This window comes from Chlamydotis macqueenii, chromosome 3 (genome assembly GCF_036417535.1).
Source record: "Chlamydotis macqueenii isolate bChlMac1 chromosome 3, bChlMac1.mat, whole genome shotgun sequence".
Lineage (NCBI taxonomy): Eukaryota > Metazoa > Chordata > Aves > Otidiformes > Otididae > Chlamydotis > Chlamydotis macqueenii.
The window spans coordinates 88878880-88904473 of record NC_141558.1 but is presented as its reverse complement, the minus strand read 5'-3'; the positions used below and the strand labels follow the sequence as shown (position 1 = coordinate 88904473).

At 40.5% G+C, this 25594-nt stretch overlaps 1 protein-coding gene across 3 annotated transcripts in view; it reads right to left on the bottom strand.

Annotated features, from left to right (window-relative positions):
- RMDN2 (regulator of microtubule dynamics 2) overlaps positions 1–19569 on the bottom strand; it is a 52721-nt gene extending 33152 nt beyond the window's left edge. For 2 of the 3 annotated variants that reach the window (XM_086744754.1, XM_086744756.1), the window contains exons 1-5: positions 16230–16326; positions 15324–15790; positions 7155–7350; positions 6104–6206; positions 4136–4196 (exon numbers count right to left, since the gene is read on the bottom strand). In XM_086744754.1, the coding sequence (XP_086600880.1) occupies positions 4136–4196; positions 6104–6206; positions 7155–7350; positions 15324–15778 (815 nt within the window). In that variant the 5' untranslated portion in view covers positions 15779–15790; positions 16230–16326. Of the gene's footprint in view, positions 1–4135; positions 4197–6103; positions 6207–7154; positions 7351–15323; positions 15791–16229; positions 16327–19508 lie in introns of those variants that run through there. The other variant, XM_086744755.1, reaches the window with a different exon arrangement.
- Positions 19570–25594: the final 6025 nt, after the last annotated feature.

Here is a 25594-nt window from a genome sequence, read left to right as displayed (position 1 = left end):
TTAACTGTAAGTAGAGAGCAAGGAACAGACAGACCCAGGGAAAGAACAGGTCTATCATTTAATCCTCACTCATTTAGTAAGCCATAACATATTAAACAGTTTCAGAGAACATTAGAAATAATGCATGAGTTGACAATATAGATAGCAGCTATACCAAACGTGAGTTAAAACCTCAGCTGTGCTGATAAGAAATACCAACTCCCCTCAGAAAAAAGAAAGTACAGATTAGTAAGAAATCAATGAAATTTTTCCTTAGGCAAGGTCAGAAAGCCAGCTTCCTCATCAGTAGCTAATACAGACTGAGATAACCTTACATGAAAAAAGAGAAAACTGTCTAATGAACAGATGGGCTTCTCTTACGCTGGCTAAGATTATTTACCCAATAATCAACTTAGGAAAATTTTATATTGGCAGTGAGATAAAAAGGAAGGATTTTGGTCTGAGACAGTATTGCTGTCACACTGAGCTTGCATTCATGCTGAGCTTCTCATCTGTGTATCTGATCTCCTATTACAGTGAACGCAGACCCTGTTCAGTTCACAGGAGCCCTGCCTGGACACAGGTGTGGACTGCCACTGGAGATGCCATATGGTTTCCCATCACTTCCAGCTGCTGGCCTGGAAGAGTACAGACCCCTAAAGGTCCTGTGTAATATCTGCCATGCCATGCAAATATCCTGGCATGTCAAATTGCATATGTTGCCTATCAAACGTTAACTCTCCATCCCCTGTAAGTGGAGGAGAAGCCCCTTGCTCACACGTAGACACATATAATGGAGACAGTACATTTAGGTGTTAATCTGGAGTTGGGTACTGCTCTTTATCTCTGAACTCAGGTAAAACTAGTACATCATTCTTCTTTAAGTGACCACCTGCTAGTGAACTTAGATTTTTGTATAAATATTTGTTCTATTTTTTCTTTTAAGTTTTGTTTCCTCTCTTATTGTCCTTTTTAACTATGGATTGCATATTACTTTCACATATAATTTCATCATGCCTTAATTGTACTGCGCTGTTTTCTGTTCACATACAGTCTTTTTATGATTTTAGGCAAAGTTCTGTTTGCATATAACTTTGAGAGCACAGTTTCTACAGGAAGATTCCCTGAAGCCTTATTTCCTGTTCACTGTGATTAACATGTAAAATAATGTTTAGATAAACTGGATAAATTTGCATCAGCCAGACTCAAACAATCCAGATCTACCATACAGATGGCTACCAAAACCTCCTGGGTAATGTACAAAGTCCCAGCAGAAAGGAAAAAGTCAAACATAGTTGCTATCTACAAAGAAAGGAAAGGAGAGGATAGGATAGGGGTTACAGACAAACCAGCCTAACCTGAAAACATCCCAGGATAAATTATTCTGTAAGTGCTGAAGCACACAGAACAGTTAATACAAGTTTGTCATAGACAAACACTATACAACAAAAATACTTTTCTTTTCTGACAAAATAAACAAGTCTGGAATATTTAAGGAAGACAACCATGACATATAGCTTGACCTTTACGTGGTCTTTGACTTTGTCCTACTTCATGTTCATAAAAATCTAACTATGGAAATATGTTCTATATTAAATCACCTGTAGAGATGGTTTGCAGAACCAGGTTCATGTGAACATGCACATCATTCTAAGTGTTCCACAAAGTTTTGCACCAGGTCCATTATCTTCCACTAATTTCATTAATGAAGTCAATGATAAAAAAAAAAACCCACAAAACAATAAACCACTTCAAAAATAAAATTGCAATCTAGGAGGCTATGCAAGCATTTACAAATCTAAATGGCCTCAATAAACCTGAGAAATGGTCTGAAATCAGCACGAAAACTATGAAATGTGTGTGAAGTACTCTGCAAAGGAAGAAAAAAATAAATGTGCAGTTACGAAACAAGTCCATCTGGTTAAGTGGCAGCATAACAGAAAAGGATCTACTGGAACCACAGACTGAACAACAATTGGCAGGCTCAACAAAAACACAGAAATGTCTGTCTGGAGCATCAAAGTCCATTCTGCCCAGTATTCAGAGCCTCAGTCAGAGTGGCATAACCAGTATGAGGCATTACACTTTAAAAATTATGCATCAAGAAAGACTCCAGAAAAGACAGACAAGCAGATAAAATATTTAAAAAAAAAATTACACTAAACTATTGAAATCTGTGGTGTACATCTACATCACTAGAAAGCCACTAGTTCAACAATAACCGATAAAACCCTCACATTCACTTGAACCCAGAAACAAAAAGGATGAAAACTGTAAACCATACAGAAATTCATTGCCTGTTACAATAAGCAGTAGCTTACAAAACATAAGGTTTTCCTCTTAAACCTCTCAAATAGGCTTTCTGAGCTAACCTCTGGAACATGTCTCCTTACACTCATAATTCTTCCCTTGCTAGATGTGCCTGTCAGTACAGAATCTCACATCTGAAGTCCAACAGACCATCTACATCTCCCTGAACAGCATGTAAGCTTTTATCAGCATAGTTTCTGCCAGCAAAGTTGTATTTGTACTAGGTGATTTTGTCAGTTTCGTGGGCTGGGGAGGAAGGGAGGGAGAGGCAGGCCTTGTGCTTGCATGGGATTTTGTGGTTGTTTATACACATAGTTCTAGCTGAACACCAGCATTATCCTGAAGAATTGACCATGGCTGTCATCAGGCAAACAGCAGAAACGGCTGTGAACTGCTTTCAGTAGGTGTTCAAGCTATATGGGCGTAAATCACTTTGCATTGAGGAGTGATGCTTAGATGATCCTCTTCTGTTAGTTTTGCTGCCATGGTGGCAACCTCCTTAACCACCATTGGGTAAGGCCAAAAGCAAAGGCTCCTCTCTTAAACTGCCACATTATAGCCACCTACAGCCTAGGCTTTACTTCCAGGCAGGCATCATCATTACTTCCAAGACACTGGAAAGAGCAAAGGCAAATCCGTCCCTGACGGTGAAGCTAGTCAAGATTCCCACAACACACCACTTCTAACACCCTATTGTTACAAAGCGAGTGTTTGGATCACTAGTCGCTATAAACAGGAGGAAAAAAAGAACCATGGAAATATGGCAACACTCACAGGAACACAGTGTGGAGCAATAACAAAGCCATCTTTGAAGTTTAGGAGAGAGAGATTAAGCCAGAGAGTCATCTACTTAAACGAAAACATCTGTGTCTAATCAAGTATCTAAACCTGAGCTAGCTGACATGCGCTCCTTATACTGGCAATGGAGATGTTGTCAACTGAACCTCAGGAGAAATTCATCTCACCCTAATGCAGGTGGGCAAAATAGACTCAGATGAACTGTACTCCAGAAGTGGCTACTTCTTTTTAGATTGCAAAGGGAGCCTGGGATAAAAAGATTTGGTTTAGATATGTAAAAGTTAAGTAAAATCCCACCCTACATGTGTAATGAAAAAATTAATGAAGAATACTGAACCAAAATGGAAAGGAAAAGTCAACAATATTAGAAAAGAAATTAGAAGCTCAGTAAAATTGATTAATAAAATAGTAAGGTGAGGAACTCTCAGCTAGAACTTAGTAGAATTATCTTCTACCTGATAATATTGATTTGATATAAAATATTTACATTTGTAAAGAGTTTGTTAGTCCTGGCAAGGTCTACAAAGTTAATTCAAGTGCCAAGCTCGGAAGAAAATGATACGATAAAACAAAAATTGAGAGGTTAATTGAAACTTCCATAGTGCTCTCACTGTTTATTTTTAATTATTAGAATTTAGATTATTACAAGTAAAATAAAGGACAAAATACAAGGTCAAATTACATTAATTTGCAAAGTGTTGGAAGACAAGGTAAATGGAAACCTATTGCTTCTCTGAGCAATAGTATACTGGTTTAAGCAAACACTCCCTTCTACATGTACTGAAGTATGGTTATTGAGTTGTTTCACACACTATAGTGCGTGCTTCACAGAATAATTCAGTGTAATTTTTAGCTGCAACTGATGATAACCAAGTTCCATAAAACTATGAAAAGATACTACTGAACAATTTGTTAAACTGGTGTCAAACTGCAGTATAATAAATGTAACTGGCTGGGGGCACTATTTAGAGCCAAAGACAGCTGGGTGTTTTGTTGGATTTGATAAATACACATAACTTCGCAAAAATGCACACTTTCTTAAACTTACCATTGGTGACTCTCGGCACTCCTGGCATCCAGCTGAACAGCCTTTTCAGCTTTAATCTTTCCTGTAAATGGAACACAATATATTAAAAGATTCATTGTACTCTTCCACATTTTAGGCAACTCCCAAGACTGAAGCAACCTGACATAGGCTAACTGCAAAGAAGAAATTGCTTCTTCTTCTTGTAAACATTTAGATGGACAAGGTAACATCCTGGCTTTACATCATTTACATACCCATACATAGATACATACAGAAATATGTGTGTATGTATATATGGGTGCAATTTTGGTATTTTCTCCTACAATACAATTCAGACGCAGCTAAATCAGGGAAGGATTGGACTACACTGCCAGAGGAGGCTGTGTTGTCTGTAAGACTGAAGACCCTTAAAAAGCAGGTTAAAGAAGCATCTGTCAGAAGAACCAGCAAAGCTGTTTCCTGCCTTGGGTACAGGAATGAACTAGTTGAAGATCCTTTCCAGCACAAACACTTCCATTAAGTTCGACATAAAGATGACAGTAGGTGATTTGATCAAACCCATGCTCCCAGTAAGATGTTCAGATGAGATGCTGCAACCAATTAAGTAGGTGTTCAAGTCTCAGCTGCAACCAATTAAGCCACCCTGACATTTCTGTATTGCAAGTTAACTTCATAAAAAACAAAGAACCACATACACAGTCCTCCAACCCAGTGGAATGAAAAAACCCACAAAACTACTGCCAGCTCCCCTGCAGTCTCTATCCCTCTGCACCACTTCCAAAAACTGAGATGAAAAGGGCTGTTGCCACCCACCATTTCATGAGAATGAGTCAAACTAGGCTGGTTACTCAACACCTAAGACCCAGTTTCATTCCATCATTATTTATCTCTCCCTGTCTTTTGCTATGCCATTATCTTTGTCTTCATGTATATTTAGAAGACAAAAAGATAGGGACAAAGACGATAGACAAGCTGAGGTTGGCTATGGAATATATAATGACAGCACAAAGGCATGACACTGCCTTTAAGGATGACAAAGGGCAGCCAAAACTGTTTTGTCAGTGATGATGTCACTGCTGACAGAACAAGAAGTAGAAAATGGGAAAAGAGTCACAAAAGACAAAACAACCTGAACTTGGAATACACTTACAAAACCTGAAGTTGGTACAGCAAAAAAGGGAGAGGCAATGGAGAAACAAAAGAGAGAGAGAAGTATTCCCAGATACAGGCAATAAAGATTATTCTAAGAACAGTACATTGACTGGAGGAGAGTCACACAGGTAGAAAAGATGTAGGTTTTATTGCAATAAAGAGAAGGTGGCCCAAAACAGAAAGGGAAATGTAAACTGTACCTCCACCCAATATGCAAAAGCAACAAAGTAAAAGTGCTGTGAATAAGAAAATTAGAACTTTGTTGAGGTTAAGCTGACAAACAAGACACATAGGGAGAAATGCCTGGAAGTAACATCAGTTGTCACATATGACTTCTGTTTCTGGTCAACAGTTTTTCCTAATTCACAAAGCTTCATCCCCACCATCACCACAAAAGAGGCTGCTGATCTGCAGGAGCACTCCTTTGCCACAGGAAAGCAGAAAAACAAACCTTGACTTTGCTTTGGCATTTATTTATTCATCTTGCTCTCTCAAAGATGTAATTAAGAAAATGCACTGATCGCATCTATCTTTTTTCACATTCTATATCCATCTGATTCTCAACAAAATAGAAGATTTTAAGGCAGCATCCAGAGACAATAGCCATCAACCGTGACTCAAAATACTTCTTCATCAGTTTTGGATTTCTCCAGTGAGAAAAAAATGGACTGAAGTTGTATACTGTGGCAGTTTATTGCACAAAACATCATTATTACAGTACAAATGCTCCCACTTATTGAATTGGAAAGTCCTTGGATTGGAAAACCTAACTAAAGTTCAAAGCACATTTCACTACACTCAGATGTCATTCTACATAAACATTTTTTCTCTGCTTACCATCAGTAACATATTTCCTCTTCTCCTCAGCATCAGTAGTCATCTCAAACAGATCTCCATATGCGCGTGCAAGTCTCCACAGAAAGTCTACACAATTGTCGTACTGAAAGTAGAGGACAGCTGGGTAACTCAGCTGGTAAGAATGTGATTTAAACAGTTTCCTTTCATGATGCTGAAAGCAGGTTATCAGAACATGGCATAAATCTTTGGTTATTTTGCATCCTTCTGTACTACTTTTTGTTTATGAGAGAACCAGATAAACAGTTTTTCATTACCAAAGGAGAAGATAGCTTTTGGAAATACTCTGGGCTGTTTAAAGAGGTTTTATTTCATAAATTTTATTTTATAAATCAGTTTTAAAGTTCTTTTACAGTAAAGCAAACCAGGTCCCTGAATGATGTGATGTGTACTCTCTTTAGGCATGCCATAAGCACCACACGCCCACTCACAATTAGTATCTCATCTACCTTCCTGAGTATTTCAATAGGTAAATGAAAATATAACCAGAACTTCGCCAAAATCAGAAGAAACTGATATACTGAATTAAGCACTGTACATCAAAGCATTGCAAAATTTTATCTGAAGTTACATATGTGCACAGTGAAGTCAAAGGAAAAATTCACACAAAGTATACCAGTATACTATAAATCGACTACAGGCTCATAGTCCAATTTCTTGAGAACATTTGGTCTGTTTTCTACTTAATTCCACAGGATTTTCTCACATAGACCATTCTAAAGCCAGCAAAAGTAAGTATCATTTACGTAGAAAAATGCCCATGATCTTTCTTTGTCATATGCATGAATACATACATCAAAGCCTCAAAATTATGTTGCCTGGATGGGATACAAAATAATAAGACTTCTATGCTTACTCAACAGGAATATTGACACCATTTTGAAATATTTCTTTTTCACTGTATATTAGAAGTATGCATTAAATTTCATCTGCCATTCCTGCATGCATTTTAATGCTTGTATTAAGGAAGTTCTCAAAAGCAGTGCAAAGCATAAATTAATAGCAACTTAATATTAAGTTTACCCATTAATACCTTGTCATCTTTCTCAAGTAGCAGTCTGAAGCCCTCCTTTTTATCATCCTCTGAACCCTTGTGCAAATTGTCCACCTGCTGTAAAAAGCTAAATAACTCTTCTTCCTCTTCTGATTTCACAATGGCATTGGGTGATTTCACACATCCCTTTTCTTCCTCAGAGTCTTCTTCAGAATCAGTATAAGCTGTAAGATAACTAAAATCACAGAAAATAATTACAATCTTTTTCTGAAGATATTGGTAAAGCACTGTTAAATTAAAACACAAAAAATCTGGAGCACAATTTCTTGCAGTTGTCCAACATTAAAGGAGTTTTTATTCGTGGTATCAAGCTTTTATTATTATTACAAAATCTTTGTCTTCAAAGGGACAGCACAATCATATTCCAAACATAACAGGCAAGTAATTACACTGTCCTGCTGCCTAATACTGCATTAAAAAAATAAAGATACATATTAGAAACACATGTATTCTTGTGTTGCAAATGCAGAACACTTCAAATCGCTAATGTGTATTAAGACATGCTCTGTAACCCTGAACAGGCCTCTTCAACTCTTTACCTCAATTTCCCTGTTTTTTGAAACAGGAATGAGCTTGCTAACCAAAACATAAGTGCTATAAGAATCATTTATACACTGTTTTGTTAAACACTAATAAGATCTAAATATAAGCCATAACATCACTATTATAAATTCCTTTACTTATTACTCTTGAACATTCTGAAGGTCAGAATATCTGAAACTACGAAAGAGCTTATATTAATTTATCATGCTTAGTGCACAAGTACTCAGCACAAGGCAATCAAGGACAAAGAAATATTTACAAAAGCCATAAATACCATGCAGAGATAAGCAAGTGGCCTTACTGTCCAAAGTGCTGAGTATACATTAGGGTCTTCCAGTTTTATACAGGAGCAACCGAATGGCATTATTTTTTAAAAGTAGCTTTTCTCTTATATATTAAAAATTGACAGAAAAGCTTTTGAAAATATTGTTCTGATGAGTAATAATAGTGTAGAAGTATTAGCTGCCAGGTTCAGAGATTTTTTAAATGGTAACTATGAATCGAAAAAGCATGAAATGTACTATACACATTAAGCAACTGAGTAATCGAAGTAGGCCATGAGAGTCAAAATACATAAAATCTATATTTTTCCAGAAATATAACCAGTACAGAATATTAGCAATATAAATGGAGGTTAATAATCATGACTTTTAAATATTTTGCTTTCAATAGGTTGCTTTTCAAAGTGACCAGAACTAAAACATATGCAGATACACTTACAGCCTGTAAATGAACAAGTAGAACTGCTTATCAAGCTATGGAAGTGCTAGATGTGGCATGACAGTTTCACTGCAAAATTAACCTGATAGTATGGGAAAGAGGAGTCAAAACCACATTTGGATAAACTGATACATACATAACCATGTGTATGTGTTCAAACTGCAAGCCAACATGGAGCAGAGCAGAGATGGGAAACTTCATAGATTCCTACAGATGTGTTTTACATAATCTTGATGACACTGAGGTTGATGACACATCCTATGTTGTGTCCTGCTGAGTCTTTATTTGTAAGTCACAGAACATTTATTTTGGTTTTCTGGAGCATCTTTAAAAACACAGCATCTTGTTCTTCAATAATTATTTTGAAGTGGGTGCAGAGCTACATCATATGTAGGCTGCATTTGTAAGAGCACTAACTTGATCAAAACTGCAAGAGATTTGGTGAGAGGCAGGCAATCTTTTCGCTCCCATACATAATCCTATGATGTGAAGTATGTTTGGAAAGTACCTTTCCTCACATGGTTTTGGATGCCCCTCTCACCCCTAATTAAAAAACAAATGCACTGAGGGTTTGTGCAATTACTGACCTAAAATAAGGGCACTAGGTAATATAAAGTAGCAACAACTAAGCAGTAAAGGCAACTTCAAACTCCCATACAATACTGCAACATTAACACTCCTCAGTTACAGGAATTTCAGCACTACAGCAAATGCTACCTAAACAAGTAGATAGGAAAGTAGGAATCATGCTGACATTTTAATCTTTGCTGCACAAACATCTGCTAAAATTTCTATGATCATTACGGTTCCAATGTTAGAAAACAGACAAAAGTGATTATTAGAAAACGGTACTATTCTAGCAAAAATATAATGGCCAAAGCTGGGCTGACAGCCAAGCCCTGTCACTCCAAACAAGCCCAGCAGAGATTTCCCGCAGCACTGTATCAAACTGTCATGGCCAAACATCAAATTCATATGACATCAGATAAGTCACATGAGAATATTCACTGAGAGACTCAAATGGAAAACGTGTGAAGTAGGTCGCTATCTCACAGACTATGTGAACCCATAAGGACCTAATTACAAAATATCATGGAAGAATAATCTTTTAAGATGAGACCATACAGACATACATCAAGCCTTTCCTCATCGCACCTCTCCTACAGAAACATTATCTCCAGGCCATGTCTGGGCTGAGAAACAGCAGAGAGGACAGGTCATTTCTTCCCCACTCCCTCTCATCTCCACTGCCCTGGGAAATTCTCTCCTACCTCCTCTGTTTATCTGCTTTATGAATCCTCAAAGAATTTAAATGCGGAGCAGACCGTCTTAAACCTTGACAAGAATGCCACAAATTTCAATTTACTTGTTGACTGCGTGCTTTAAAGAAGGCAAAACAATACCTATAAAACAACTTGTGGGAAGTGAAAAACACAACAGTAAATAACTTTTTTCATTGTAAGGCAATGCCAATAATTCTTAGGGACTGAAACAAACCATACAACCCTGTGCTTGCTGACACAGATAAGAAGACACTGAGCTACACTAAGGGGCAGGAGTTTCCACACAACCAACAGAGAAGAACGCCATCCTCAAACACACAAAATAAAATATTTAAAATCTTCTCCAAGTTTGGTTTGAAGTGAATAGTATTTTTCATGGGAAGGACAAAAATTAAATGTCCTGATATCAAAACGTCCAAGGGAGTACAAACAATTGCTAGTTTAAGATTGGGCATGCTAGTTACCCTCAAGATCCATCAGCATTCCCCTAAATTTTTCCTTTCTTTCCCTAGAAAAGCAACTTCATAATGCCTTCAGAGGGTCCTCTCTTCCTTGTCTCCTCTTCTTTGGCTCCAGAGCTGACATTGCTGCCTCCCAGCATTTTCCAGAGGAAAAGCACCGTGGTGACAGCCAAGGGATTTGTGACTTATTTGTGATGAGTTCCCACCTCACTAGTCACACACTCCAGGCAAACTCCTACATTGCTCAGGAGTTGTGGGGGTAAAATGACAGCAAGATAATTTAATCAAGTATAAAACACTAAACATCACTTCAAAAGTTGTGGCAAACTAGGCATAAAGAATGTTTTTCTGTTTTGTTTCTGATGACATTTTCTTACTAGATGTCTGTTTGACCTTTATCATAGCTGAAATGTTAAGCATAAAAACATAGAATCATAGAATCTTAAGGCTGGAAGAGACCTCCAAGATCATAAAGTCCAACCATCAACCCAACACCACCATGCCTACTAAACCTTGTCCTGAAGTGCCACGTCTACATGTTCTTTGAACACCTCCAGGGATGGTGACTCAACTATTTCCTTGAGCAGCCTGTTCCAGGCCTGATCACTCTTTCAGTAAAGTGTCTCCTAATTTCCAACCTAAACCTTCCCTACTACAACTTGAGGCTATTTCCTCTTGTCCTATCACAAGTTACCTGGGAGAAGAGACCAACACCTGCCTCCCTACAACCTTCTTTCAGGTAGTTGTAGAGAGCAATGAGGTCTTCCCTCAGCCTCCTCTTCTCCAGACTAAACAATCCCAGTGCCCTCAGCAGCTTCTGAGCTTCTGCTCCAGAACCCTTACCAGCTTCAGTGCAATTCTCTGGATGTGCCCCAGCAACTCAACATCCTTCTTGTACTGAAGGGCCCAGAACTGCACACATGACATGTTAAGAAGGCAATACAGACTTTTAAAAAATAAACAGCTACAACAACTTGGGTAAGCTGTACTTTACCAATTTGAATTGAAGACAATGTTATTACAAGATAGAAAGTCCTTCTGGCTACTTAAGGACAAAATAAAAGTGTAACAGATATTATCGATACAAAACTACAATAAGAAGAGCTTGATAACTGACTTCAACAAAGCAGTTAGCAGGCTTACACATCTACTCATTCTAGAAAAGCATGTTATGAAGAGAAATACCATTAAAAAAAAAAAAATCAGTACTAGCACAAACAGATGTGGAGATTCTTTTCAACACAGTTTAAAAACTCAAAGAGTCTAAGGGATGATGACACTAATTCAAAAGGGAAATCAACAAAAAAGGAGAAAGAGTCATTATAGTTTGTTTTTACAATATTTCATATAACAACACTGACATCTGCAATTTTACCTGGTACTTTCTTGCAAGAGGTTTTACCAGATGATAAACAGAAAAGTGGATATTTACTTGTGATAAATACATTGACCAATATTTGAGAAAATGGAAGAACTTTAAAAATGTCTACGGTCAGTGCCAACTTGTTTTTGCCTTTATTACCAATAGATTTTATTTAAAAGAGAAAAACAGCAGTAAGAACGTGAGCAGCAATGATCAACCAACAGGACTCAGATCACAAAGGACTGTTCAAAGTTCAAAGAACAAATGGAAACTATGCTGGAGACTCACCACGCTGTGGTGAGTAAATCCAGGCACATAGTATTGCATTAAAAAAAACCTGAGCTACATGGTGTAAAACACCATCTGGTATAAACTCACTTTGTTGGTTCAAAAACTGTGCTGGATTGCCTGTAAATTGGCAGACACTGGGCCTAACCACGTATCATCTGTTCACAACACTTCAGCTTTTAGACAGATCAAATATAATCTGTTGTCTCCCTGCCAACTTAAAAAAAAAAAAATCACAATCTGACACAAACACAGTCTCGTCTGCTCCAGCTAATTCAATAGAAAGGCGATTATATGTCACAGCTTGATCTGGATCGAATTTGCACAGTATGACCCAGCAGAGTGCATATCCATCTGTAACGACAAGCAACCTTCAAGGAGAAGTTTGGCAAACCAGATTCTTAGGTCAACTGAGGGCTGCACTGAAAACAAACGGGCAGCAAAAATAAATGTAGAAATGATAAGTGAAGTGATACTTAGAAACAGGCAAGGGAAATGTTTCTTCCTGCTGAATATTTAAACTATTTCAAGGAAAAATTATAAATAAAACCTCTGCAGGGACAAGATTTACTGCACTGAACCTTTCTGGTGACTGATGTTGAATGTAATTTGAAAAGCTTGGATACCAGGCCAGCTGAAGATAGGTGCCAAACACAACACTGATGTCAATGGTTCACCACTGCTGTATCAAGGAGGAAATAGCTTTAAAATCACAAAGAGGAGAATTAGGTGACACTCTCCATTCCAGGTGATAATCTAGACACAATTTATTGTATTTGTAAATGAATGAGCGCTTGTTACACATTCTCAAATGTTAAAGATTGAGGTTTTCACTAGTAAATGATGGAAACTGAAACAAACTATTAGGAATAGAATACAGAAAAGCACAGACTAGAAACCGTAGGCTCTTTAGCATTCAGTCTATGTCCCTCCCATTCAGTGTACCTTCCATTCAGGCTATCTGATATTATGTAAAAATATATCTAATTTATTAGAAAGCATGTGATATTTTCCACTTACAAAAATATATAATTTTTGAAAGGCAAAATAGAAAGTTTCTCTTCCCGAAGTGTTGAATACAGTGACACTGAGAAGATGTAGAGTAGATGATCAAAGCAGTGAGGACCATGTCAGAAACTGACAGCTTGAAATATTTTACAGAAAAAACAAGTAGCATTAAAAGCTTTTCTAGAAGTTTACAAATCTGAAACCAATGTAGTCATCCAGCACAAGTCCATAAAACTCTTAACACTACTTCATCTGTCAATTCCCAGCATCTACCCATTTGTCAGTTAAAATCAGAAGTGCTTAACACAAGCAAAATCCTATCTTCTAGATTATGAAAATATTGCTGAAGCAGTGAAGCATGTCGTATGTACTTTAGATAGAATACAGAAAGTGAAAAAATGTTTAATCTATAACAAAATAAAAATAATTTCTCTAGTGCACAAACTAGCAACTGAATGCATTATTGTGTGTGGAATCCACCACAGAACAGTATAAAACAATGCGCATGGTGCTATACCTACAGCACATGAAGTGGTGATGCACATTAACTGGAAAAAAAATGTGTGTTGTTACTGTCTCTCATGGCAAGCTCTCACAGAACATGCACCACTGTCATTAAAGTCACTTAAGACCTCAGAAAAAGCTATATACATTGCAACTGTACACACATAAGGATTAACAACCTATTTCCATTCGCAAGAGGAAGAAAAAAAATACAAAAAGAAAATTTCTTAAATGAAATAAAATTATCTTAAATTTAGAGAAGATATGCAAAACAAGCACATCAAGTACAAGATGTAAGTAGGAAAAAAACCACCTCTTTTCAAAAGGGATTAAAAAATAGCATTGGAAAAGCACATACTCAAATGTCTAACACTATCTATAACCTTGAATAATCTTTCTTCCTTCTGACTGTACACAAATACTTGTCAGAGAAGGCCTCTCTTAAGGACACATTCAAAGCTCTTGCACACTATAATCAGTTGTATTGGACCATCTCATCAGCTGCTTCGTCACAGAAGAATCTGAACAGACAAATTCCCTTGGAGTGTTCTCAAACATCGCCGCATCTCTCCTGACCAGAAAACGGGACCTTCCCAAATGCTAGGCGTGGAACAACCCCTACATTGTGTCTCTGAACCTGATAATTCATAAACTGGTCCTTTAGCCTTACCTACATCTCCAAGTGTTTTATGCATAATATAAAGGCCTCTGCAAACCAAGTAATGGATAAAACAATCTGAGAAACTAACAGAAATGAAATGTTTCTACATCATATGAAGGAGGAATGTCTTTGAATACCCCTAACGATACTGAATACTTAAAATAAAAAACTGGTTCATAATAGAAGTCTCAAAATATGGTATCAAAACATAAGACTTGTGAAGCATGTGGGCTGGGATATAACACATTAAATTCTGCCCACTGGAAGTGAAAATACATTTGGAGAAACTCTTAAAAATAGAATTCTATTCATTATTATATGCAGTACGTTGCTCTCTTCAGAATATTACAGTTAATTAACACATCTTTAAAGAAAAAAGTGACTTAAGATAAGCAATTTACAGACATAATGCTGCCCACACAGGTATGTATAACACACTGAGGAGATGGTTGAAAAAACTCAGTTGCTACAAACACACCCTTGTTAAATTGCGTGTAAGTATTTGATTATATCAAAACCAAGCTGCAATTACAGGAGAGTAATGTCATCACCATTTTTGCATTACTTCTGGAGGATATATTAGGTAACATATGAAAAGACAAAAATATAGTCCTCCTGGACTCCAGGTGCATGTTCCTCAACTCACGCATATAAAAGATCCCATTAACCATGACGGGACTACAAGACGTGATCAAAACTAGGACCTTTCTACCTTACTAAGTCAGTACCCTAAATCCCTTGTGATCACTTTTTAAGCCACCAGAAGGTATACACAACAGCAAATACACATAAACATACTGTACAGGTGTTGCATTCAGACACAGCTTTCATAGCATGTAGTACTTTTAGGGAGAACACTGCAATAACTCACTTTTAAGGCCCATAGAAGACACCTATTACAAAAAGCACATTTGTACAGTTTGAACAAACTCTGTCAGAGACACAAGGCAAGACTACTTCCCTACTAGAAGCACTTTTAAAATTACACCACCATTCTGAACTTTACCTCTCATTGTATAGCTATGTAGCAATACTGCATCAGACTGTTACCCTTAAAAATCTGTATTACACTTGGCACTAAGTCAACTTCAGCTGTGCAGATCCAGATTCAGAGACAGTCACTCAGAGTTTTCTCTGACCTAAAAATCACTGATCTGAATTTGTTTGGTTTTTTTTTTTCCCCATGAATACAGAGAAATATAAAATAAACATAAAACTTTGAAAGGGCTCCTGTTTACAGTACAAAGTTTCCCATAGGCAGTGATGCAATTTGCACTGTATGTGTACTGTAGTATATACAAAACATTATTGACTCACCCTCCTTCACTTTCGGCCTCCTCAGAGCTGGTAGTTTCTGTTGCACCAGAAGCTGTCTCAGTTTTTCTCCGCTTTGTTGCTCTGTGTGATGGGCTTACTCTCTGAATGTCTCCCTTCCCTTGAAGCTCATGTCGAACAAGCTCTTCAAGCTTTGGAAGAGCTTCTTTCAGAAATTTCACCTCTCTCTTCAGTTCATCCACACTTATGAGCAAGCCATTCAATTTTTCTAGTATCTGCAGTTGTCTTCCATGTAAAACCATTACTTCTCTTTGCTCATTAGGAGCTTCATTTTGCAAGCCCACAGAATTAAGCCTGTTACCTACATCTAGGAACGCAGGTATACGCACAGCTGCACCAGGTTTTCGGATCTTACGGTACCAAATCAGCATCAGGCTTACTCCAGCAGTCCCTGCCATTATGCCCAGTATCAGTCCTTTATTTTCGAACGATGACATTTCTGCACTCTCCTAAAATTGTGAGACAACAATAACACTCAGAGTTAAAGATGTTTCTCCTACTCTATGCAAACGACTTACTTTGCTTTTCAGCCACAAAAGTGTAAAGCTGGAACAACTGGCGCATGCTGCAGATACAAAGTTACAACAGAACTCTAGCAGATTCTGCACTACAAGGCTACGTGCTATGACAGCAAAAACAAGACGGCTGGGGGAAGGGGGTGGCGGGGGGCACACACTTCTGCACCGGCACGCGCGCGGGACCACAGCCTTCACTTTTACCCTTCCTCGCCTCTCGGGATTTTTGTTGTTTTAATGCGGGAAACTCATACGACCGGATTTTCCGCAACGGCAGACCGGCGGAAACCCAGCTGTGTCAGGCCGTAGCGCGGCCCGCGCCCTCGGGAGGGGCGTCTCGCCGCCGCCCCGGCCCCTCGCCCCCGTTACGTACCGGCGGGCCCGTCCGGCAGCGGGAGCGGGAGCGGGTCCGGCCCAGGCGCGGCACCGCGCAGCCCCGCAGCTCTCCCGCCGCGGCGCAGGGGGTGGTGGCGGCGGCGGGGCCGCCCCGGGGCGGCGATACCCGGATCGAGGGGGACGGGCCTCCGCCGCAGCGGCGGGCCGCGCCACCGGCTGCTGCCCTGTGGAGGAGGGCGCTGGGCAGAGGCTGGCCGTGCTGTGTCGTGCCCGCCCTGTAGCCCTGTCAGCCCCAGAGCGGCCGGGCAGACCTCCGGCCTGGCCGGGGCCGGGGCCGGGGCCGGGGCCAGGGCCGGGGCCAGGGCCTGTGCTTCCAGCTGTGAGCCTGGGTGGGCCGCAGCTCTGGGAATCCCGCCGGCCGGTGCTGCCCGGGGCCGCCTGCTCTACCCGCCTCAGACAGTGCTCGGCTGCGCTGTTCAAGCACAAATGTACCTGTTTTCGTGTCTCTCTTCAGTCTGTTTGCTGCTTGTTGTCACTAACTTAACCTTTGCTACTGCTAGGCCCTAGGGAAATTGTACTTCCACTGCATCAGTGGGGACCTGAAGCTGCAAAATCACGGAGAACCCCAACCCAGTTGCTAGAAGAGAAGCAGTCCTGGCACAAAAAGCTTCATTGCAATTTTAGCCATCTAAGGGCACAACGTCCATCATAGGTTGCCCAAAGTCATGGAGGAACTTGGGTTTAACAGGGTGTGAGGGGTATTGCTCCTGTGGCACATCTGAAACATCACTTTTTTTCGGTGATGCTCACAAGATCCTTCTTCCTCCTTTGTCACTATTTTCCTGCGCCTCCTGTTTCTGGCCTGGAATGGAAGAAGGTTCGTCACAGACAACCTGCTGTGCCCATTCGACTTCCTGCAGGCTTCTGGAGGGTGCCGGTGCACAACATCCTGCCAGAATTTAAAAGTGTAAAACTCATGTTCTGTGTGAGGGCTCAAGGAACCCATTAAGGACACTGCTATCTCTCTGCAATGGAAGAAACTGCTTTTCAACAGGTGGAATTTTCCTCAGCCATGTCACTCAGAAACAAAGGAGCACAATGTAGTTCTTAAAAGGCACGCTAATTACCTTTAAAAAGTGAACAAAGTGCTGTCAAAAAAAACCCCAAAAAGTACTTCCTTAAACAGGTATCAAGAACTCCAGAATGTTCGGTCTTAGTGCAAATAAGCAAATGTAAATCAGCCTAATTTCTATCTTCAGACAAAGACTACCTTTACAATAACTACAGCTGCTAACTAATTCTCCGCTAAGAACCAAAGGATGAAACTCACCTTATGTGAGACCAAACTACAACCTGAAAGGCAGGCAGAAATTTGTGAAGATGGAAAGATGAATACTGTTTCAGTATTCTACAGTTCTCCTAGTTACAAGAAAAGTAATCTGTTCATATGTTTGTAATTTGAGATTTTTAAACCGAGGATGGGAATCTCTTCAATTTTATGGAAACTACTAAAATAAAATTATTTTAAAGAATAAATTTCGCTAGAAGTAATTGTTTTAAGTTACATAATCCATCAGTGTTTTAAAATGGAACACGACTATGTGAATCTCCATGCTGATGGTATTTCAAATGTTCAGGAATAGTAATAAAAATTTGTTGGAGAACCTTTATTTTTATTTTCTCTTTTCAATACCATCTGACAAAAATCTTTCCATAAGGCAATTAAAACAGGAAAGGATTTTTAAAAGATAATTAATTGGAGAAATTAATTAACAAAGATGAAACAAAAAATTGTGGACGGAAAAACCAAAGTGAGTTTTCCAAAGTGTCTGTCTCAGACTGCAGGCGTTAGACAAGTGGCCTGTTTTCAAAAATAATGGCCCAGGAGAACTGCTGTCTACAACCACCTGGATACATAGCAACTGTGAAAATCAGGTCACCTCTCTGGTCCCAAACTCTGTATTTGCTTTTCATCTGTGGCCATTTTACCAGCACAGAAGCATAGAAGTTATTGCATGCATGTAGAAACCTGCAAGAACACCACAGCTTTCTAAGCTGGGGAACTAAACATGAGTTTGCCTAGATTTGGCACGTTTAAACGGGCCTAAATCTGACATATGTTCTAAAAAACTGAAAGGAACTGTTTTTAGAAAAGTGCTGGTTTTCTGCATGTGGATTTTTTTCCTAGTTGAAAAGAAACTTTGTACTGAAGTCCTAAAAATCATGCAAATGCAGACTACCATCTGTCATAAAATGGTTAGCTCTGTGTATTTTTGGTATTTTTTGAGTTTGTTTAGCCATAGTTCCTAAGACGAGGCTTATGTCCCCAGGTTGTATGCTGTCCTTCTGTCAGGCAATACCATGACACTTTCTCCACCCAGTAGTAGCTCCTGAACCTGGAAGTGTTCAAGGCTGGGTTGGATGGAGCTTGAGTGAGCTGGTCTAGTGGAAGGTGTCCCTGCCCAGGGCAGAGGGGTTGGAACTAGAGGATATTTAAAGTCCCTTTCAACCCAAACCATTCTGTGCTTCTATGAACCCATAGCTTAATTTCAGCCAGTTTTGACAGAAGAAATATGACAAGATACTGAAGTTCCAACAAGTTTCATGAAGGTCAGCAGCTCCAGGGTGGGAAGACCTTGTGAACATCCTGCCTCCCTCTGCCCCTGGCCCCAAGCAGATGTTCGGGGATGAGCTCAGCACACCAGAGCTGCAACACTGACACACCTGCATAGGGCACCAGCCTTCTTACAGCACTATTTGTGTAAAACCAGGCCATGTAGTTTGACTGATCTCTTGGGAAATTTTGAACTTGGGCAGTATTCTCGTGCCATATTAGAAAAATTAGCTTATTATTGAGCAACTGTGTTCAATGGGCGAGAGAACCATTACATTGTAAATAACGGATGCATGCTATTTCTAGCCAAGATGTAGCTTAATTTACCGGTGTTTTCATTTCTGTATGGAAGGCATTGGTATTTTACAACTGACATAAAATGCTTTAGCTGTAATCCTTCTGTAAATTTTCTTTCGTGGTATGGTGTTCTTTCTGAAATCCCCCCACCCAACTAAAGATTATCTACTGGTTATAACGAATACAGAAACTTTTAATGTGTTAGTAACACTTCATACTTGCTACTTCAGCAGTTGTCTTGTAAGTGTATAATCAAACCTTGTTAATAAATCACCAAATATTGTGAAAGCTTAAATACCTTTGACCAGACTCACAACCAGCCTGTCAGAAATCCTGCTGTTCTGTCAAGTTGTATTTAATTCTACTGAATCTTTTGCTCTAAAGATAAACAAAATTATATCTTACCTTATAGGGAGTGGACGCATTCAGTCAGACTTGTCAATATTCTCTACAGCTCTTGCCCTGAGCAATTGTCCAGTGCCTTTAATGGAAAATTAATAAATTTGAGTTAAAAGGAGATGGGTGATAACACATGGATCTCCTCTGTTTTCTTCAAATACAGATATACTGCTCACCGTAGTTCCCAGAGGAGAACAGTTATTGTAGCTCTGCTGTCTTTATGTCTGTGTGTGTGTAAGTGGAACTATACCTCTGCATCATCTCCCGTATTTTTTAATCTTTGGCCGATCTCAGTCAAATGCCACAGAGAAATTAACTTATGACAAGTTTCTTTGAATTAGTTGATCTTCTAAAGCAGCAAGCCCTGAATTAGTGCCCCTACTATGGGGAAGATTGCTCACTCCTTGTTATAGAACTGAGAATACACACCAGAGAAAAGCATTTTGCAAGGATAGGGAAAGCTAAAACAGAGCTTGCATTTTATTAGAAGTGGGGGAATTGAACTACAAGACACAACCTGATAGGAAACCTGGCTTCATTAGTTCAGCTGCACACAGAAGCATCTGTTTGTTTTTTTTTTATTTAGTGTGTTGATAGGATCCAGTGCTGCAATTTCAGCAAAGTACAAATGATCACTGATGTCATGGCATTTAAAAAAGAAAAATGTACATACTGTTTCTGCTTCTTTGTGTTTGTCTTTGTCTCATCAGGAAGCTCAAGGACACTATCAAATATATTTATGCAAGCTATGTTAATTTTTTAGGCCAACGTACATGATTCAATTTCCTTGATGTAAGAGACAAGAGTTGGCAGCCCAAAGGAATTTGTGTATGTTGTGTTGACAACAATAGGAATAAATACTCAAGTCTGCATTAGATCTAATTCCACAGTGCTGCCTGATTCCTTCACAAAGAAAAATGGTCCTGGGAGTGCCTGACTGTACTCCAAAGAGGAAAAAGATATTAATAGCCATAAAAACCATAAGACTATGTGTGTATAAACTTACATTTTAATAATATATATGTATATATTCCTTGGCAGGCAAAACTCAACAAGAGTCAAACTCTTTGTAAATACACGTGTGCGCCATGCATTCCACATCACTTAATGGATTTTCTTCTATTTAATGAGAAGTGTTTCTTTTTTCAGCTTCCCTATTAATATGCAATTTCAGAGCATATTAAAGTATTTTAAAGACTTTTACCACCTGCAAGTGGCAGAGTGCCCCTCCTGAACTCCACAAATCGGTCCCCCAGTAAATATCGCCTAATACGCAGCCTTAGGATCTCTGTAATTTCCCATTAAAAAACCCTTCACACAGGTGATGTGCTGTGTTCTTCCATCATTTCTGCCCCTATTCTGTACTAGCACTTGTGAGCTTATCAGAAATTTCCCCTCTGTTTTTAACTTTCCATCCAGGCCACTAAAGCTATGTGTAAATTAGCAAGCAGTGGGGACCGAGAGGCGTGTGTCTGTGGGCAAAACAATTTGTTACAAGATGTTTGCTATATACAATAACAAGACAGGATTTCTACAGTATTCAATGCACACACACATATACACTCACACAAATTTATCTATATACACAGCATTTTAGTTTTGCAGATTGTTTCAAGTCCCCTGCTGTGCTTTTTCAGCAGGAGACACATCTGTTAAAGTAAAATGTAAATGTAGACTTTATTATTTATTATTTTAATTGCTGTTTGCACCCAGCCCTGGTGTTTAAGAAGCTTTTCCTCTGATTCTGAGCTGCTGATTCCTGAAGACTAAAAAGTACATAAATCAGACAGCCTTTCTGAATTTTGGTGCGATGGGCTCGCAAGCCTCTTGCTCATTCATAGCTCTGGTGCTGCTACCTTGTGGGCAAAATAGGCTGCAGCAACTTCAACACCAAGTTAGCCCTCTTGTAAAAGAGGGTATTAAGATCAATTGTCAAGAACGATAATGATGGCCTTTTAAATGTTTGCACGTTTTTCTTGTGATTTTTTTTCTTTCTAATTTAGAAATATTCCATCCAGTCTGTGTTAGTGTGATTAAACCAGTAGGTTACATGGGGAATCATTATTCAGTGTGGACTAAGACTTGGACTCTTTGACTGCCTAGAATTTTGTATTGTATTTTAGCAGAAGCAACAAAATCCCTCCTAGTACATTCTGGGGTATAAGCAGTACTGCTGTCTGTGAAGGCAGTGAAAATGTTTCTTCTATTGCCACTTCTTACAGATGCTACTTAAAGCTACTGCATGGTTACTCAATATGTAGTTTCAAAAATCCAAACCTAATGCAAAAAGCTAGAAAAGCATCTCAGCCAACATCACACTGTTCTTAAACAGGCAGATTTTTGGTTAGAAGCATCTTCATTAGCATGTGCTTTTGTAGTCAGACTGAAATATGAGTTATTTCTGAGAACAACAGAGTAAGATTCCAGCCTTAAGAAGAAACTGTACCAACAATTGAAACATGTTTTTCTGTTTTCTTGGTTTGCTTCCAGTTTTCAAAAGCACACAGAAATACAGATTTGTATGTCAACAGGCACATAAAATACTTGATATACTGATATACTTTGCATACTGATATAATCCACTTTAGCAAGTTACTAAGGAGTTTTTCAAGATCACTCATGTTCATAAAGGAGGCACTTTATGTTTTACTCAATAGCCTTGGATTGGGAAAGTAGGGCTTAAGCAAGCAAAATCAAAGACAGAAATGGAAAAGCTTGCCCCAGAGCCAGCAAAATTGAAAATAATGTCAAAGCAATTTGATTAAGTTGTTTTCATGTCAATGGGATCGTGTCTGTCACTTTTTAAATAGAATGGGGTTGTAAAGGTTGGTTTGGTCTTCACTGGAGGTGTAAAGGTTGGTACAGTTATTTCAAAAGCAAGAAAATCATTTGCAGAAGTGGCAAATTATGGTATCTCTTCCAGACGCAAAACAATCCTTTTTGACACTTCTATTTTAAAATACATATATATATTTTACATTTATAATGCTTTTAAAGATTTAAAGGTGTCTATTGATCTGCATTCCTCAAACAACTGAAAGTCCTACTGAGCAGGAAGTCGGAAGTGATGATAAAATCTAAGACTACGCTCTGAACAAGTCTGATACACATCAAGAGCTACTCTGAAGAGCAAGCAATGTGTGAGGCAGCATATGATGTAAATAAGGTATTGATTTCACTATTTTGCATCAGATCCAAAAATGCAGAAAGAATGCTAAAAATGTGCTTATTTTTTAACTTATTGCAGTGGTCTCCCAAATGATGCTGCAAAGGGAAATTGTAAATGTGCAGAACAGGAAATCTGTTTGACCTCAGGGTGCTCTCTACTAATTTGTGTTAGGCTGCAAACTAATGTTGGGCAATAACATTTAAATATTCCTCGATATTTTTCTCAAAACGAGCACCATGCCAGTACTACTTATATCTTATATATAAGATGCCTTTGGGCCCTGATGTTTGGAACTGCTGATAAGGGCTTGCAAGTGGGAGTTTGGAGGGCAAGGTGAGGCTGTGCAGCAAGGAGCAGCATCAGGCGAGGAAGGCCAGGGCACAAGTCAGGTACTGGTTGGCTCCACGGCAACACATCAATCAAATGCCTCCCCATAACCAGCCCTGGTTCCTTCTGTCCCTGACAGAGAACCTTTTGCAGGGGTAGTCTGAGTCACATGTGGCCCATACGATTTCCTCGAGGCCACGCACTGTCCTGGGGACGACACCTGTCTCACAACCACACCGCACCCTGCCATTTGCCACTCTCTTTTCACCCCAAATGCTGCCACCACCAAAAACGCGCAATGGCCAGTTCCTGCCGAGGGCACCAACACTGCCTGGTATTCAGAGGGGGTGTGACACATGTGAGAACAGAAGCCCTTAACGTGCCTCCCCAAGACAGCGGGGGACAGGAGCCTGTGTCCCTCGAGTCCCACACCACACACTGTGCCATGCTTACCGTACGTGCTTCCAGGGCAGAGGGGGCACGGAGTCCTCCACGCTTCCCCGGGTGCCCGAGTCTCCCCCCACACACGACAGGCTCTCGGAAACGCTCTGGACTCAAGCAAGGGACTCACCCTTCTCGCACTGACACGGCCGCAAGGGGTTACGGCCACCTGCGCGACAGGCCCCTCCCGCCTCCCACTGCCCGCTTCCCCTCGGGGTGCCCTGAGGGCGCGGCCGCGCCGCAACGGCCCCACTGGGTGGCGCGCGAGGGCCGCCTCGCAACGGCTGCGCTCTGACGGAGCGCGGCGGGGCCTCGGGGCGGGCCGTGTGCCGCGGCCTACGGGCACCGGCACGGCACGGCACGGCACGGCACGGCACGGCACGGCACGGCACGGCACGGCACGGCACGGCACGGCACGGCACGGGCGCTTTCCTGCAGGTTCCCCGCGGCTCCCGCCGAGGCTGGCCCGAGCAGCCGCGCTGTGCGGCTTAAGTAAAACTGCGTCGGTGCGCGGGGGGCGCCGTTTTTCTGAGGGGGAGAAGGGCCGCTGATATCCCTGGAGACGACCCTGTTTATACTGAGAGGAAAGCCCGCACATACCCCCTTCCCCGGTGTTCCTCACCTGTCCGGGTGCTTTGCGCTGCGTTGGGCAGGGTGTGTGAGGTAAACGCCAGCGGCGAGGCTCCTCGCGTTTCTGCTGCCCCGGCGGTGAAGAGGCCGGGGAGCCTCACGGCGGAGTCCCCTGGTGTGAGATCCCTGCTCGCAGCCGGGGCTGGGCTGAGGTGCTGGGTTTGTGGCCGGCTGCAGGTCCGGCTGTGAAACCTCCCTGCCAGCGCCCCGCTGGTAAATCTAGAAGCCTGGCTTTTAAAATTTGGGCCTCAGGAGACTGCGGTATGAACAAACAACCACGTTAGTCTTTGGTTTTCACTAGTTTACCTAAGAAGAGGTAAGGAAGGAGAAGAGATTTGAAATCTGGAAAAAGATGAAGGAGGGAGGAAAGAAGAACGGCCATTGGAAAACAAAGCTGCTTGCACAACAGCTTGCTGCCATCCAAAGCAGGTGTCCTGTTTTTCCCTGCTCTTTTACACCCTCCCTTGCACCAAAGCCAGTGTTCAGCTAGGTCTCTCAGCTCACTGACTTGGCTAAAAAAAACACTGTTTTTTTTTTTTAAAGATAATTTTCTGCCAGATTGGCTGGTTGAATCAGCTCAGGGCAGAGCCCAGTGTGAGAAAAGAGGAAAAAGTACATGGCCAAGAGCTGGAGGAAAAAGAGGACTGACTCAACTCATCTCATGGAAGTGCACCTTGAGAGTGCACCGCTAATTGGGACTTGTAGTAGAAGGAGTACAGGATACAAATGGAGAAAGACAGCACTTAATTGCTTGTGTTCTGTATCAATACTAGAGGGAGACTAACAGATGTCTCAGGACTAGTTAAGAGAGCAGCAGAGACCTTTGTGATGTTTATTCTTGTTTCTAGTGTAGCTCTGAATGAGTGTAATTCTCATGGTGTGGCTCTGTGTAACTTGACCCTTAATGAGAAAGATTCAGCTCTGAGCACTGTGTCTTTGAGTCTGAAGAAAAAAAAAATACCAAAGAGAAATGGAAGCAGCAGAACAGATGCTCAGAAGGAAAGTGGAATAATCACCGGTAAAAACTGGAGGTAAAAGCGAAGTTGCAAGAAATAAAGGAAGCTGGAGAAAGTCTGTAAAATTTTAAATGCCAAGAGAGCTTGTCTCTGCAACAAAGGTGGCCATGAGCTGAATTCCTTCCTTCTGAATGCAAGTGTGTAACAAGGGTACGTGGGTGCAGGCTTCCTGTAACTTCTGTGGAGAGAAAGGCCCCTTCAAAGGGTAACAGATCTTCAAGCTGGATATCAGTAGTTGTCCATCCGCTTCAGACGGTAAACTGCTGAATCTTGCTCTTATGTGCCTAGGGTATATTGACCCCTGCCTACTGGGAGACATCCTTGTCATGGAAATTATTAGAGACACATTTGGATTGTGTTATATGGGAGGCCAGCCCATGTGATCATCACTGTCCCGTTGGTCCTAAAAAGGATTACTTTAGTTTCAACCTTTGGCAAGATGTCCCAAAATCTATTTTGAACTGAAACAGGAGGATGAGCAGAAAATCACGAAGCTCTGATAGCTTCTG